Source organism: Cydia amplana, chromosome 6 (genome assembly GCF_948474715.1).
Source record: "Cydia amplana chromosome 6, ilCydAmpl1.1, whole genome shotgun sequence".
In the NCBI taxonomy this organism is placed as follows: domain Eukaryota; kingdom Metazoa; phylum Arthropoda; class Insecta; order Lepidoptera; family Tortricidae; genus Cydia; species Cydia amplana.
In genome coordinates, this window is record NC_086074.1 from 12,064,949 (window position 1) to 12,082,759 (window position 17,811).

General features: G+C 42.4%; 1 protein-coding gene across 13 annotated transcripts in view; it reads right to left on the bottom strand.

Moving 5' to 3' along the window:
• Positions 1–3,409: 3,409 nt before the first annotated feature.
• The window catches only part of LOC134648932 (trafficking kinesin-binding protein milt), a 58,857-nt gene continuing 44,455 nt past the window's right edge, over positions 3,410–17,811 (bottom strand). For all 13 annotated transcript variants that reach the window (XM_063503572.1, XM_063503560.1, XM_063503559.1 and 10 more), the window contains 6 exons: positions 15,421–15,621; positions 8,623–8,765; positions 7,943–8,098; positions 6,044–6,194; positions 4,482–4,759; positions 3,410–3,852 (listed from right to left, as the gene is read on the bottom strand). In XM_063503572.1, coding sequence (XP_063359642.1) covers positions 3,410–3,852; positions 4,482–4,759; positions 6,044–6,194; positions 7,943–8,098; positions 8,623–8,765; positions 15,421–15,621 — 1,372 coding nt within the window. The remainder of the gene's footprint in view (positions 3,853–4,481; positions 4,760–6,043; positions 6,195–7,942; positions 8,099–8,622; positions 8,766–15,420; positions 15,622–17,811) is intronic.

Below are 17,811 nucleotides of genomic sequence, written 5' to 3' on the forward strand. Positions count from 1 at the left end.
TTTATTCCAAAATGGCGTCACCGCTATCTAATAAAACGTTCACGAAACTATCGACAAGGTCATGACGGCCGTCATCTTACGTTACGTTGACAATCAACGTAACGTAACGCCGTCTAGGAAACCGCGCCATCTTGTTTACATAGACAACGTTCTAGTGTCGTCAGTCAACGCTATATAGCGGCCGTAATATGACGGCACCGTTTTCGGAGGAATCCAAAGCTTTAGATTCTTATGCCCTCTGGTAGATAAGATATGCGAGCTTCAGAAATTGCAGACTAGGAAACCCCTCTTTGTAACTTTCTTTCAGACTATATTTTTCCCTACATTTTTCAAATTTGCCGCTTTGACCTTGGTGGATGACGGTGTGTTATGACGCCGTGGTACTTTCCACATGTCGCCACCGTAAAGACGGCCGTCTTTTGCGGCCGCTATATGACGGCCGTCATATGACGGCACCGTTTTCGGAGGAATCCAAAGCTTTACGTAAGATGACGGCCGTCATGACCTTGTCGATAGTTTCGTGAACGTTTTATTAGATAGCGGTGACGCCATTTTGGAATAAATGACACGAGATTTGAATAAATGATTCCGTACTACGATTATTTTCCTTGTCTGATGATATTTCATCCTCCAAGTGAATTATAGATGATCAAGCAAATCTTGTCAGTAGGAAAAGGCGCGAAATTCAAATTTTCTATGGGACGTTATCCCATCGCGCCTACATTTTTCAAATTTGCCGCTTTGATCTTGGTGGATGACGGTGTGTTATGACGCCGTGGTACTTTCCACATGTCGCCACCGTAAAGACGGCCGTCTTTTGCTGCCGCTATATGACGGCACCGTTTTCGGAGGAATCCAAAGCTTAACAAGCGCCAAAGAGAATAGAGAGTAGGCCAAAGGTTATGGCGCCATCGCTCGAAAAGATTGCACTATACCTTTGGCCTACTGTCGAGTAGATGGCGTTGATTTCAATATTTAAAAATTAATACAATGCATACCAGTGGAATAATAAGGATTAAAGTCAAATGGCGTTCTAACATTTTTAATCTTCTGTCGGAAGATGGCAGTAAATTTACTATGGTTACATAATTTACTTTAGACAATCCGCCTCTATTTTAAATTCCCTTTGCTATCGCCAAAGCGCCAGTTGGTTTTCATTCAGGTGTGGTGCAAAGAGAATATAATCACTACGTTTGGTGTGGTGTACCCCGCAGCAACCCGCAGTGACTAGCAGGCGTATTCGGATTATAATAATTAGATCAAATACATAACTGATCCAGATCTAATTATTAAAAATCGGAATACGCCTGGAATTTGAGACAGTTGGATGTCTATAGACCATTACTAGCGACCCCCCCGGCTTCGCACGGGTTAACAAATTATACATAAACCTTCCCCTTGAATCACTATTTAAAAAACCGCATCAAAATCCGTTGCGTAGTTTTAAAGATCTAAGCATACATAGGGACAGACAGCGGCTAGCGACTTTGTTTTATACTATGTAGTGATAGTGTGCATGAACAGGGGTAGTAAAACTGCATAAGTTATCTTCGAATAAATTATATTCCTGTAATTATAATACAATAATTATAATTTTAGATGTCAAATCTCAACAAATTGCTCTTATTCTAGTTTATTTGTGCCTAAGGCTCGGGTACTCTCTCACTCGGGAATCGATCGGAACCGTCTCGCACTCGCTCGCCTCACAGCCTCACCTGACTACTTCACAGATGGTTCAAGTACACATACTGACACGACGCCAAATCAAAAATCAATAGACGCGCTACAGAAAACAACACAATACCAATCTGGTTAGAAATTATTAATAATTCTGTAAATTTACGACACCTAATCACATTGATTTGAAAATAAACAAATCAACAATAAAATTAAAAACTATATAGCACCAATTTCAGAACCTAAAGTTAATCACTGATTATTCATTTAACTAAACGACGGCAAATGAAGACAGCTATTTAAGTTCTGTAACTGATTTACATTCACTCTTGTTTGCCGATTCACCTCCACTATTATGAATTCGATACTACTTACACTATGGCATGCACCATTATCTTACTCAGACCCTAAGTTAGTAGTAACAAATTTTTACCCACTAATTAACTTTAATTAAAGCAACTAAATGAATTGACGTGGCCGTCAGCTCGTCATCACTGAGAAAATAAATTAAACATACATATATTTACAATCAACCAAAGGATCTGCAGTGAAACTCTAAAAGGTACAAATGGGTGGCCATTGCTATAATGAGCCTCAAAGTATGACTGATTCTATGATACACATTACAAAACATAAATAAATTTGTACTCTCCTACTTAAATGGAAGTTTGATTACATATTTACAATGATACACTATGATTTATCAAAATTATCAATTACAGAAACTATAATGATAAGCGCGATACTTCTTATCGTAATACGACCACTTCAATAACTACTTCTTGACAAAGCGTCTACGTAAATTCTAGAGTTAAGTCTCAGATTACTAATCAATAAATAACACAACCAAAATAAAATAATACACTGTTCGTGGCGGGGTCTAGTTAACAATGAAAGAACTACAATGAATCGAATTATCCGTTAACTCCCCAAATATAATTTAATTGTTTCATTTAATTTCACGCTTAATTATAATTATTTTGGTATACAATCATCTACACATAATTGACAAAAGAACTACAAAGACGTATGCAGTTGAAGATATTATCATGTAGGTCATTAACATGGCTAAACTAGTTGGCGTTGCACGGCTGTTTTATATTTCCATATGTTTGACAGTCAAGTCGCCATTAAATCCAGCCCTATCTAGTTCAGCTGTCTAAATAGCTGCTCTATATTATCCTTCAACTGTGTACACTTATTATTCGTTCTTTTGTCAACGAAATTAATTAAGTGCACGCCTGGTCCTCATGACAAATCTCTCTTTTTAACACAAAGCGTAATAAACACTTGAGCTCTTTTATGGGAATGTTTTATAGAGAGAGGAAGAGAGACAGAAAAATGCCGCTAATCAAACTCAATTCAGACTACAAAAAAAAAGATCTCAAGTTCAAACCCAAAAAAAAAACATTTTATAAATGCACAAGGCCGCTCACTACAGTTAAATAATTCGCTACAAAAAATACACGTCAAAGGTAAAACGACTATACACAAATAACACAATAGGATATCAAAACGTAAAATATTATCTATAAAGGCGAACATCACGTTCACAAATGATTCAGATTAAATCGGTTAAAAAAAGAGCACGGTCGCAAAGGAACGATATCAAATAAAAGCACAGACAACCCTATCATAATCGTCCGGAGGTAAGATTTCGTAGAAACAATCTGACAATTAAATTAGATGACGCGGGACGATCGTCAACCGTTTCCCGCAGGCCCCCGGAGGATTATAGGAGGCCGCCTTTCCGCCCGAACAGGAGCGCGCTGAGCGTGCCGAGCGGGGAGGAGGTCCTCTCGAGCGGCGGCGGCGCGGACGCGGGCGGCGCGCCCACCGTGCCCAGGTCCGTGCGCGGGCGGGGCGCGCGGACGCGGGGTCTGCGGCCGGACGGCGCGGCCGCGCCGGGCACGTCGAGCGCGCCCTCGCCGGGGTGCGCGGGCACGCCCAGCACGGACTCCTGCCGCTCGGGCGCGGCGGGCGAGCGCAGCGTGCGCTTGAGGCAGGTGAGCTGCTCCATGGGGCTGCGGTGCACCAGCCCCGTGTACAGCGAGCCGGGGGTCTGCAGCGCGAGCGGCGCGGGCGACCCGTCGGCGGCCGGCGACGCCAGGTAGCGCCGCCGCAGGATCGACGTGCCCGACGCGATCAGCGCGTGCAGCGAGGGGGGAGCGTCGCCTGGGAAAATCAAACATCGTGTTCAGTTAATTGTACATCATTAACACGTCTGTCTAGATGCAGTCTAGACAAAAATTGAAAACGTATGTTTGCATTCTGATATCTTTTATTTACTAAAATAATCGCTTCGATTTGAGCTTGAATAGGAATAAAATCATTGCATTAGTGACATAGGTACGTATACGTACTAACATTACAGTCGGGTTACGCTAGCTTTGGAATCGACAAATATTCATTAGCTCCTGGGTGCGATGGCGCCCCTAACCGGGCCTTGGCGGAGCAGGGGTATATTAGCGAGTGTGGCGGTGGGCGGGAAGTGCCGCTCGCGCACGCAGTAGAAGTCCTATCGGCCACGACGTGAAGCGCGAGCTCCACGCACTGAGAATACGGAACGTGTTAGAATACTGACCGGGCCTCGGCGTAGCAGGCGGCGAGGAGTCCGGCGAGCCGAGCAGCGGGCTATTAGCAGGCGTGGCCGTGGGCGTAAAATGTCGCTCGACGACACGCTCGCAGAAGGACTCGCGCCGCGACAGCACCGGCGACACGGCGGCCGACGAGCGGCGCGACGTGAGGCGCGAGCTCCACGCGCTGAGAATACGGAAGCTCAGGCTGCGTGTTAGAATACTGACCGGGCCTCGGCGTAGCAGGCGGCGAGGAGTCCGGCGAGCCGAGCAGCGGGCTGTTAGCAGGCGTGGCCGTAGGCGTAAAATGTCGCTCGACAACACGCTCGCAGAAGGACTCGCGCCGCGACAGCACCGGCGACACGGCGGCCGACGAGCGGCGCGACGTGAGGCGCGAGCTCCACGCGCTGCCCAGCACGGACGAGCTCAGGCTGCTCATGCCCGAGCTCACGCTGCTGCCGCGCGTGCTACTCACTAGGCTGCCGTCGTTCGGGTGCATCACCGTGCTGGAAAAAAGGGGAATTTTTATTATAACTCACACAGGAAAGAACTTAAAGAAATCTACTGTCTAATTAGAGGTATGACTGGGAATTGAATTCGCGTATGAACTGCAGATAATTTTAATTAGTTATCTGGGACTAAAGCCGCGTATACACTGCAGAAGGTAATGAGATCGCCATAAAAACTTTCTCGGGTGATATTTTTAGTTAGTATAAACAATGAGTATAAAATTGATTCAAAATATTGATTTCCTTCGCTAGATGTCGCTACCGGTAGCTACTAAGTAACGCTTCCTAGATTTTTATGGCTGCATAAAAAAACTAATCACGTTTGTAATAGGTAATCGCTTATACCTACTAAGTATACTTAGGCAATTGATGTAGAAATTTCAATCAGGAAATGTAGCATCAAAGTTCCATAGTTTTTGTTTTTGACACAATTTTTATAACTCTCACTTTGTTCTTTGAAAGCCGAATATCTAAAGGAAAACCCTAAGGTCAATATGAAATTCCCTAACCATCAGACAGTATGGAAGCTTCACTAAAGCGTAGCCCTTTGTATCATCAAAAGTGTGGATTGTATGTACCGAGCTGTAAACTACCCCGGTGTAAAAGATGAGAGTATCCGCAATGATTTATAACTCAAGATAGGTTATAGGCGTTCCAAAATTGAAGCGCTTACCTTGTGACAAATTGGACAAATTGCCTTTAGTAGCGGCTGGACAAGCGAGAAATGTGCACGTGCTAACGAGCTCACCAAAAGAGAAAGAGACGACCTTATTTTTAACAACAAGTGTGACAAAGACGTATGGAATGAGAAAATTAATCAAATATAACAGATTTCTTCGTAGGCACATAAATAAATATGGAAGTATTTTTTGTGCTCCTCAAGTATGAGTATAACATATCTAGGGTACTTCCTGTAACAGGAGCAATAAATTAAACTGTAGGCTGTACTCCTCAAACTGACCAACATTTGTTCAGCAACTTTTGAAAATAACTCATGTTTTGATTTTTATTACACTTTAAAGTTTATTCTAAGACGCAATGTATTGCAAATTTTATCATGTCTTAAGCGTGACAAGCAACGTCAAACATACTGATGTCAGCGTACATTGAAGGCAATATTTATTTTGTATGAAAAAGAGGAAGTCTAAAGGATTCATAATTTTTAAAAGTTGCTGAACAAATGTTGGTCAGTTTGAGGAGTACAGCCTTTAGTTTAATTTATTGCTCCTGTTACAGGAAGCACCCTGTATAATATCATTGAGTATCCGTAAGTCAGGTTACCTGTTAGTAAAGGTATAGATATGGCTGGAGTGCGGCAGGCGCGGCATGTCGTCATCCTCCTCCACGTCAGACAGCCGGTACAGCCGCAGCCCTAGGGCTTGCGCCGAGCGGGAGCCGCGGACTCCGACACCCTCCTGCTCTTCTAGTAACCCTGTAAAAAAAATTAAGTGTAACGACACATCAACGAGGGAGCAAGTGTAAAGCGGGGCGTGAGCGGGACCACAAAACAGATACAGTACAGAAGTCAATCACATGTATGTACTTCACTTTTCATACCTACGCTCGGCGGTCGCTCTAGGGTTGTCAACTATGACTTATGCACAAAAAACTATCGTGGTAGTGGCACTCGTATCTAGTAGTGGCCGGGGCGGGGTGCTTACCTACCTACCTGTCTGTTTAACGTTAAAACGAACCATCGAAATACAAGCAGATACCAACTTACCTCTCGTAAACCACTGATAGCTTAAAAAACGACAATTCACCGTTTAATGTTTAATTTAAACAACCGTCCACTGAACAGTTATAATAACTTTATTTTTGTTTCTCTATTATTGCACAAAAAAGTTCACAGACGCGTGCCTCAAGCGGATGGCACTCGCGCTCGGACTGGTCCCAACCGGTCCGAGATATCGTGTCCGTGAGCAGTGTCTATGTGTGCGTTGCTCGAGCGCACTTTGTATGTAGATTGATTTCTGTACTGTATCTGTTTTGTGGCGGGACGCGCCGCTTTTACATATAAAACGCTCACGCCCCGCTCACACCGCGCCCGGATAACGCGCCTGTGTGACGAAGCCTTAAACAAGTTAGCCTACTAAGGCCCACTTGCACCATTCAATAACCCGGGGTTACCGCTTAAACTGTTAACCCAGTGTCAAATTGTACTAGTAACCATGGTAACTCCACGTTTAACCGGTTAACCCCGGGTTAATGAATGGTGCAAGTGGCCCTAAGCTGATGGAGATGGGATTCAAACGGACACACTGGCGAAAAAGCAAAGGATACATATGTACTTTTAGTATGGGACTAACCCTCGAAATCGTGAAAAGAAAATTATTCTATACATTTCCCTCAATTAGATATCTAGGTGTACACGGGGCAACAAATATTAGTTATTCTGCACCCCATCCTGCGCTTTCTTCGCTCAAGTTATACCGTCAAAGTAAATGATTGGGGGTTTACCTGACATGGTCGGCTTGGCGAGCTGCGCCCACGTGTGCAGCGTGAGCGACCCCTCCATCGGTTTGACGATCTGCAGCTTGTGCGGAGCGCGAAAACGGGCTAAGCCACCCGCCGCGCCTGCACCCCATACTGCGCTTTCTTCGCTCAAGTTATACCGTCAAAGTAAATGATTGGTGGTTTACCTGACATGGTCGGCTTGGCGAGCTGCGCCCACGTGTGCAGCGTGAGCGACCCCTCCATCGGTTTGACGATCTGCAGCTTGTGCGAAGCGCGAAAACGGGCTAAGCCACCCGCCGCGCCTGCACCCCATACTGCGCTTTCTTCGCTCAAGTTATACCGTCAAAGTAAATGATTGGTGGTTTACCTGACATGGTCGGCTTGGCGAGCTGCGCCCACGTGTGCAGCGTGAGCCCTCCATGGGCTTGACGATCTGCAGCTTGTGCTGAACGCGGAAACGGGCTAAGCCACCCGCCGCCCCTGCACCCCATACTGCGCTTTCTTCGCTCAAGTTATAAAGTCAAAGTAAATGATTGGTGGTTTACCTGACATAGTCGGCTTGGCGAGCTGCGCCCACGTGTGCAGCGTGAGCCCTCCACGGGCTTGACGATCTGCAGCTTGTGCTGAACGCGGAAACGGGCTAAGCCACCCGCCGCCCCTGCACCCCATACTGCGCTTTCTTCGCTCAAGTTATACCGTCAAAGTAAATGATTGTGGGTTTACCTGACATGGTCGGCTTGGCGAGCTGCGCCCACGTGTGCAGCGTGAGCGACCCCTCCATGGGTTTGACGATCTGCAGCTTGTGCGGAGCGCGGAAACGGGCTAACCCACCCGCCGCGCCTGCACCCCATACTGCGCTTTCTTCGCTCAAGTCACGTTCTGCGAATACAATATGTACATAATACATGTAAACAATCAAATATTGATGTATGATGATTAGATGGAAAAACGTTAAATACTATTCATGTCAAGTAGTGGCGTCTGTCGACTGAAAAAATCGACGAAATATTGGTCCCGTACCGGTTAGTGCAACTTTCAACAGAAAAACCTAAAGTTATTTCAAAATTAGTAATTGAACTTATTTTTTTGCGTTCCTCTAAATTTGTTCATGAGTATCTAGTTCGAAGGCACAAGAGCAAGATTTCATGATAAATTGATAATAAATGCTAAATAGAGAATGCAGGCAAAACTATGTATGCAGAAGACAACTAAGCTACTAGACAACCTGTCAGCAGATATCTTGAAATACGTTATCTGCGGGGTTCAAGCTAATACTGTACGAAAAAAAGGGGCATTTTCTATGAAAAGGGACCTTATTGTCGATGGCGATTACGCCGCACAGCGTCGCGCGGCATTGTATTTATATCGGATCATCGTTAATAATGGCGTAAGCTACAACATACCTGTACTACGCCGATGCCTAAGTATGTGCGAGGCGGCCAAGGAGGCTCGTCGCGAGTTGATCTCCTGCGGTGTGAGCCGCCGCAGCGCCGCCGCCAGCTCCGCCGCGCCCGGCGCTCCGGGCACGCCTTCACCGGTGCCGCCACTGAAACACATCATCATAATTCAACTATTTCCCGAATGAAGGTTGAGAGAGGCGATGGCTGAGATACGCGTCATACTCGTGAACGGGTGCTGTTTGTGGAGACTGGTCTATTTAAGCTAACACGAGCTATTATATTTAGTAACTTTATTTTTGAGGATAATTTCATGGACACAGACACACCTCATTCGGTTCTCGTATGCTATTTTATTTTTAACCGACTTCCAAATCTAAAAGGAGGAGGTTATCAATTCGGTTGTATGTTTTTTTTTTTTATGTTTGTTACTCCATATCTCCGTCATTACTGGACCGATTTTGAAAATTATTTTTTTGATTGTATGTATATGCATACAGATTGGTCCCGTTTTTGTCAAAACCCAGTTCTGATGATGGAATCCATGAGGAATCGAGGGAACTCCTCAAATCTTAAAGGCACACATATAGTGATTTTTGTATTTTTATCAACAAATCAAGCATATACATTCAAAAAAGTGACATTTGTTGAAGTGGAACTGCTGATGATGATCAGAACGGAACTCTTCAACGATGCATAGCACACGTCTGACGATTTGTCCTCTTCGTTATGTTTGTTAAGCAAGTTAAGTTTTTAAGCTACATTTTTGTCAAGCTCGAGTGCTGATGATGGGATCCATGAGGAATCGAGGGAACTCCTCAAATCTTAAAGGCATGCGTATAGAGATTTTTGTATTTTCATCAACAAATCAAGCATATACATAAAAAAAAGTGACATTTGATGAAGTAGAACTGCTGATGATGATCAGAACAGAACTCTTCAACGACGCATAGTTCACGTTTGGCGATTTGTCCTCTTCGTTATGTTTGTTAAGCAAGTTAAGTTTTTAAGCCACAATTTTGTCAAGCTCGAGTTCTGATGATGGGATCCACGAGGAATCGAGGGAACTCCTCCAATCTTAAAGGCATGCGTATAGAGATTTTTGTATTTTCATCAGAAAATCAAGCATTTACATTAAAAACTGTGGCATTTGATGAAGTGGAACTGCTGATGATGATCAGAACAGAACTCCTCAACGACGCATAGTACACGTTTTGTGATTTTCAATTTCGATTTTGACTTGGATTGGGCCCCGGACTCCGGACTCGGACCCGTACTCGGACTCGGACCCAGACCCGGACCTTGACCCGGAAAACCACTATGATACCTAAACTAAATCAACCACTATGATTACCATAAAATCTATATATATAAATGCAAGTGTCCTGACTGACTGACTGACTGACTGACTGACTGACTGATTCATCAACGCAGAGCCGAAACTACAAAAGCTAGAAAGTTGAAATTTGCACACTAGGTTGAATTTATAAAATGTACAAGAGATAAGAAGCGATTTTGAAAAATTCAACCCCTAAGGGGGTTAAAAAGGGGATGAAAGGTTGTATGGGGTGCAAGTTTTATTTTAAGCTAGGAATTTGAAACTTTGTAAAAATGTACTATATTAAAAAACAAGAAAACTAATTTCTGCGTTTTCGAAAATTCATCCCCCAAGGTGGTGAAAAAGGGGTTGAAAGTTTGTATGGAGATCGAATATTTTTGTGAGTGTTGGACTTGCAACTTTGTATATGGGGATATTATTATAAGACGGGAAAAGTAATTTCAGCGTTTTTGGAAATTCATCCCCTAACAGGGTTAAAAAGGGGTTGAAAGTTTGAATCCATTACAAATGCTTTGAAACTTCTTAGAAAGGCATAATAGCCGATGACAAAAAAAGTAATTGCGACGTTTTAGGTAATTCAACCCCTAAGGGGGTAAAAAAGGGGATGAAACTTTGTCCTGGGGTGCAAATTTTATTTTAAGCTAGGACCTTGAAACTTCGTAAAAAGGTATTAAATTAAAGAACAAGAAAACTAATTTCAGCGTTTTTAAAAATTCATCCCCCAAGGTGGTAAAAAAGGGGTTGAAAATTTGTACGGAGATCAAATATTTTTGAGAGTGCGGGACTTGAATCTTTGTATTTGGGGATATTATTAAAACACAGGAAAAGTAATTTCAGCGTTTTGTAAAATTCATCCCCTAACAGGGTTAAACAGGGGTTGAAAGTTTGAATCCATTACAAATGCTTTGAAACTTCTTAGAAAGGCATAATAGCCGATTACAAAAAAAAGTAATTGCAACGTTTTTGGAAATTCAACCCCTAAGGGGGTTAAAAAGGGGATGAAAGTTCGTCATAGGGTGCAAATTTTATTTGAAGCTAGGAACTTGAAACTTTGCAAAAAGGTATTAAATTAAGATACAAGAAAACAAATTTCAGCGTTTTTAAAAATGTATCCCCCAAGGTGGTAAAACATGGGGTTGAAAATTTGTACGGATATCAAATATTTTTGAGAGTGCGGGACTAGAATCTTTGTATTTGATGATATTATTAGAAGACAGGACAAGTTATTTCAGTGTTTTGTAAAATTAATCCCCTAACAGGGTTAAAAAGGGGTTGAAAGTTTGTATGGAGTTCAAATTTTATTTTAAGCTAGGAACTTTAAACTTCGTAAAAATATATGTTATTGAAATACAAGAAAACTAATTTCAGCGTTTTTGAATATTCATCCCCTAAAGTGATGAAAAAGGGGTTGAAAGTTTGTAAGGATATCAAACATTTTTTCGAACGCAGGACTTGAATCTTTGTATTTGGGGATATTATTAAAATACAGGAAAAGTAATTTCAGCGTTTTGTAAAATTCATCCCCTAACAGGGTTAAACAGGGGTTGAAAGTTTGAATCCATTACAAATGCTTTGAAACTTCTTAGAAAGGCATAATAGCCGATTACAAAAAAGTAATTGCAACGTTTTTGGAAATTCAACCCCTAAGGGGATTAAAAAGGGGATGAAAGTTCGTCTTAGGGTGCAAATTTTATTTTGAACTAGGAACTTGAAACTTTGCAAAATTAAGATACAAGAAAACAAATTTCAGCGTTTTTAAAAATTCATCCCCCAAGGTGGTAAAACATGGGATTGAAAATTTGTACGGATATCAAATAAAAGGTATTAAATTAAGATACAAGAAAACAAATTTCAGCGTTTTTAAAAATTTATCCCCCAAGGTGGTAAAACATGGGGTTGAAAATTTGTACGGATATCAAATATTTTTGAGAGTGCGGGACTAGAATCTTTGTATTTGATGATATTATTAGAAGACAGGACAAGTTATTTCAGTGTTTTGTAAAATTAATCCCCTAACAGGGTTAAAAAGGGGTTGAAAGTTTGTATGGAGTTCAAATTTTATTTTAAGCTAGGAACTTTAAACTTCGTAAAAATATATGTTATTGAAATACAAGAAAACTAATTTCAGCGTTTTTGAATATTCATCCCCTAAAGTGGTGAAAAAGGGGTTGAAAGTTTGTAAGGATATCAAACATTTTTTCGAACGCAGGACTTGAATCTTTGTATTTGGGGATATTATTAAAATACAGGAAAAGTAATTTCAGCGTTTTGTAAAATTCATCCCCTAACAGGGTTAAACAGGGGTTGAAAGTTTGAATCCATTACAAATGCTTTGAAACTTCTTAGAAAGGCATAATAGCCGATTACAAAAAAGTAATTGCAACGTTTTTGGAAATTCAACCCCTAAGGGGATTAAAAAGGGGATGAAAGTTCGTCTTAGGGTGCAAATTTTATTTTGAACTAGGAACTTGAAACTTTGCAAAATTAAGATACAAGAAAACAAATTTCAGCGTTTTTAAAAATTCATCCCCCAAGGTGGTAAAACATGGGATTGAAAATTTGTACGGATATCAAATATTTTTGAGAGTGCGGGACTTGAATCTTTGTATTTGGGGATATTATTAGAAGACAGGAAAAGTTATTTCAGCGTTTTGTAAAATTCATCCCCTAACAGGGTTCAAAAGGGGTTGAAAATTTGTATGGAGCTCAAATTTTATTTTAAGCTAGGAACTTGAAACTTCGTAAAAATATATGTTATTAAAATACAAGAAAACTAATTTCAGCGTTTTTGAATATTCATCCCCTAAAGTGGTGAAAAAGGGGTTGAAAGTTTGTATGGATATCAAACATTTTTTCGAACGCGGGACTTGAATCTTTGTATTTCAGGATATTATTAAAATACAGGAAAAGTAATTTCAGCGTTTTGTAAAATTCATCCCCTAACAGGGTTAAACAGGGGTTGAAAGTTTGAATCCATTACAAATGCTTTGAAACTTTTTAGAAAGGCATAATAGCCGATTACAAAAAAGTAATTGCAACGTTTTTGGAAATTCAACCCCTAAGGGGGTTAAAAAGGGGATGAAAGTTCGTCTTAGGGTGCAAATTTTATTTAAAGCTAGGAACTTGAAACTTCGTAAATAGGTAGTTAGGTAGTAGGTTTTATTAAATAGAGGAAATGAAAATCTTCTAAGGGGGTTTAGAGGGATTACATCGAGGACAATTTTATTCAGTTACGGGCTTGAAACTTCGTAGGTTGTGAAAGAAAAGTCTCATGCGTTGTATAATATTAATAATTAAGAAATGATTAACCGTCCTACCGCAATCTCTTGCTGCATAATGTTCTAAGCTAATGTAGAATATATAACCACCAATATACAAATCCACGCGTACGAAGTCGCGGGCAACAGCTAGTGTATACATATTACCAAATAAAGTATAAGCACCGTTAAGTGGGTTAGGCTAGTAGTTAGAGAAGTCGGTTTTTTTCTATTAAAGATTATTATTATCATTTTCTTACTTAATGAATGTTTTAATTAGGATTTTGACTCTTGGAGACCCTATACATCTCTAAGGATAATTTGATTAACTACTATATATTGTAATATTTTAGTTATGATAACACTTAGAGACATTTACACCTCTAAATAATTTTAGATTATAGTCTTTGTATCTTTGTGTTCTTTTTTTCAATACTATTGTTATAGCGTTTTTTTTTTGTAATTCGACATTTAGAGACTTTATACATCTCTATGTAATACTTTAGTTTGATTTTATATTTGCGACTTAGAAAGTTGTATTTTATAATTGTAGATGTGTTTTTTTTTGCTGTATGTAATTATAAATTCCATGTTGACATGTAAAAGTGCCCTTGTGGCCTATTTGCTGAATAAATGTTGATGTTTGATGTTTGACACAGTACTCCTACAGGTAAATGTTTATGGCGTTATTGATAAACGGCTGCTAACTTAATCAGTAAATGATCGTCGTTTGTCCCTATCTGTTGTTATGCCATAGAGAGGGACAGTCAGCAGCAATAGTTGCTAAGCGGGTGAGGTGTTCAAAATGATCTTGACGCGACTTTATTGTTAAGAGAATAAGAGCGCGTCAAGGTAATTTTGAACACCTTGCCCGTTTAGCAACTTCTGCTGCTGACTGGACAAACGATGATCATCAGCTGATTAACTTAGCAGACGTTTATGAATACCGTGAGATGTCTCGCATATACAATAAGCAATATGGAGCGCGCTTGAACTGTGGCAACAGTTGTTATTGGTGCGAAGTGTCAATGTCAAGTCTAAGTTTCCTATTCAAACCACGCACAAGTGATGCACGTATGCGACATTTTACAGAGTGAAAGCAGTAAGTTTTATTGACAACCCCGTTATTTTTTTCGAACTATAGCAATATAGTGTACTTTTAATATTAGATGGATAACAATGAATGCGCAATAGAAATCCCGACGCTTATCTTAAGAGATTTGCTTTGTCTAGTCAGTTATCGTCATATCAGTAAAAATCATAATCTCAACTCAATTTACTTGTTATCGTGACTACAACAAGCCGGAATCGGCCGATAATGTTCTCAAAGTGAACAGTGTAGTTATGTCAGTCCTAACAATAAACACGCGCAAACTCGCCCACCTCGACCTGAATTAAGTTAAAGAATGCCCATTATTACCCGCGCTTTGTTGCCGTACGTAATAGATCATGAAACGTGCCCAGTCTCTTTCAATAGTTGTTTGTACGCAAATCTTTTGGCTCAAATATATAGATGTAAAAACTACTTCCGCCGAAAAAATTATATTAGTAAAGGAGGCTCATGATTTCATTCGGAATTTTTGCCAATTTTTACGTTGACACCAATGATTTGTTGCTAAACTAACCACCTCCTCTTTTTAACGTTAGAGCCAACTGCGTGTTATAATATATTTGGCAACAGATGCCAAATCAAATAACAGAATGAGCACAGTTATACAATACGTCGAAATATTTTAAAAAACATAAGTTGTTTCCTATATTTCACTGGCAAACATTATTATTTTTGCGGCAATTCATTTGTCTGTTGACATTACTTGTCTCATATATAATGGCAGGAGCGTGAAAATTTGGCACGAATACTACAAATTTATTACACAGATGTTTTTCTTTTTTTATTAACCTTGTCGTGTCCTTTTTCAGACATCCGCGATGGGTTTCATTGCTTGTTAAAAAAAATGTAGTTGTCTTTTTTCTTGTCTATCTTATTGTTAATCATATAAATCTCATCATGCGGACTTGACAGGTTAATCGAAATTATTGCATAGAGATCATCAAAGCCCGTGTCCAAAATAAATCTTCAAAGAACTAGTTACTTGACATAATGCATGAAGAGCGAGAAATCTGGTTGCTGCGACCAAGAACGCCTCGGACGCTCACTCCACAATGGGCACTCCACCAATACTATACTCATGTGAAATATGTACTTACGGGTAGAGTTCATCCGAGTCCGTGTCCGAGTCTTCGAAGAACGAGTCGCTAGACAGCTTGGGCTTGGGGAGGAGGTAGGACGAGCGCGGCAGCGGCGCGTCCGGCTGGTCGGACCCGGCTATCGACGCGCCGGACACACCGGACGCGCCGGACCACCGTGACGCGCACTGCACCGTCTCGAACACTTTCGCCATGCTCGATCTGAAATATACGCGTATTTAAAATATATGTTTGCAATGCAAACAAATGCAGTGTGTTTGTTGGTTGTGTGTGAACAGAACTGTTCGGGCGCATTAACTGCAGGCCCGTTAAACAAACCTCCAACTTTAGACTAGTGAAGCGGCAAAATACCTGACAATCGGGCACATTGGTTTACAAAGTTATTAACTAAATCGACTGGTTGTGTTTGTTTGTTTTTTTACTAAAGATTGATGTTAACCGCAGAGCGCGCCAGGAAATTGGTAAATTGTCAGTGTAATTAGGTTCACGACGTATTTGATTTAGGAGGCCATAGTAATGAAATTAGTTACGTAAAATATTATTAGGTGCAACCTCTATAAAAACAATGCTTTATGGTTCTCTCTGTTGGTCCACTTTACTTTCTTACATTCTGAAACCAGTATTGAGGTGTCATTTTAGTAACTAAGATATAGTACCAGAGTTAAGGTGCAATGAGATTAACCATATTGGCTCGATACCGGGTTAGCAATGAGAATCAAAATTCATTTATAAATTTATAACTAGGACTCAAGGGTTATGTTATGATTTGTACTTACATGTAAACTGGCCGGCCGCGGCCACCACGCTGGGCATGAGGCCTCGGATCGACTCGGTTCGTTACAGCTGCCGTAGTACTTTTTATATGTGTAAGGTACTGTTATATAATACTCACTGTTGCAGCGGGGCGCTGCCGATACCGATGCCGGAGTCCATGCTGAGCTCAGAGTAAATGGAGGAGTGCATCTCTCGATGTAGACTGGCGGGGAGGAGGCCGGCCGCGGCCGCCACGCTCGGCATGAGGCCGCGCGTCGACTCGGTTCGTTACAGCTGCCGTAATAGTTTGTATAAGTGTAATGCACTGTTACATAATACTCACTGTTGCAGCGGGTCGCTGCCAATGCCGATGCCGGAGTCCATGCTGAGCTCAGAGTAAATGGAGGAGTGCATCTCTCGATGTAGACTGGCGGGGAGGAGGCCGGCCGCGGCTGCCACGCTCGGCATGAGGCCGCGCGTCGGCTCGGTTCGTTACAGCTGCCGTGTTAGTTGGTATAAGTGTAATGTACTGTTACATAATACTTACTGTTGCAGCGGGTCGCTGCCAATGCCGATGCCGGAGTCCATGCTGAGCTCAGAGTAAATGGAGGAGTGCATCTCTCGATGTAGACTGGCGGGGAGGAGGCCGGCCGCGGCCGCCACGCTCGGCATGAGGCCGCGCGTCGGCTCGGTTCGTTACAGCTGCCGTGTTAGTTGGTATAAGTGTAATGTACTGTTACATAATACTTACTGTTGCAGCGGGTCGCTGCCAATGCCGATGCCGGAGTCCATGCTGAGCTCAGAGTAAATGGAGGAGTGCATCTCTCGATGTAGACTGGCGGGGAGGAGGCCGGCCGCGGCCGCCACGCTCGGCATGAGGCCGCGCGTCGGCTCGGTTCGTTACAGCTGCCGTAATCGTTTGTATAAGTGTAATGCACTGTTACATAATACTCACTGTTGCAGCGGGTCGCTGCCAATGCCGATGCCGGAGTCCATGCTGAGCTCAGAGTAAATGGAGGAGTGCATCTCTCGATGTAGACTGGCGGGGAGGAGGCCGGCCGCGGCCGCCACGCTCGGCATGAGGCCGCGCGTCGGCTCGGTTCGTTACAGCTGCCGTAATCGTTTGTATAAGTGTAATGCACTGTTACATAATACTCACTGTTGCAGCGGGTCGCTGCCAATGCCGATGCCGGAGTCCATGCTGAGCTCAGAGTAAATGGAGGAGTGCATCTCTCGATGTAGACTGGCGGGGAGGAGGCCGGCCGCGGCCGCCACGCTCGGCATGAGGCCGCGCGTCGACTCGGTTCGTTACAGCTGCCGTAATAGTTTGTATAAGTGTAATGCACTGTTACATAATACTCACTGTTGCAGCGGGTCGCTGCCAATGCCGATGCCGGAGTCCATGCTGAGCTCAGAGTAAATGGAGGAGTGCATCTCTCGATGTAGACTGGCGGGGAGGAGGCCGGCCGCGGCTGCCACGCTCGGCATGAGGCCGCGCGTCGGCTCGGTTCGTTACAGCTGCCGTGTTAGTTGGTATAAGTGTAATGTACTGTTACATAATACTTACTGTTGCAGCGGGTCGCTGCCAATGCCGATGCCGGAGTCCATGCTGAGCTCAGAGTAAATGGAGGAGTGCAT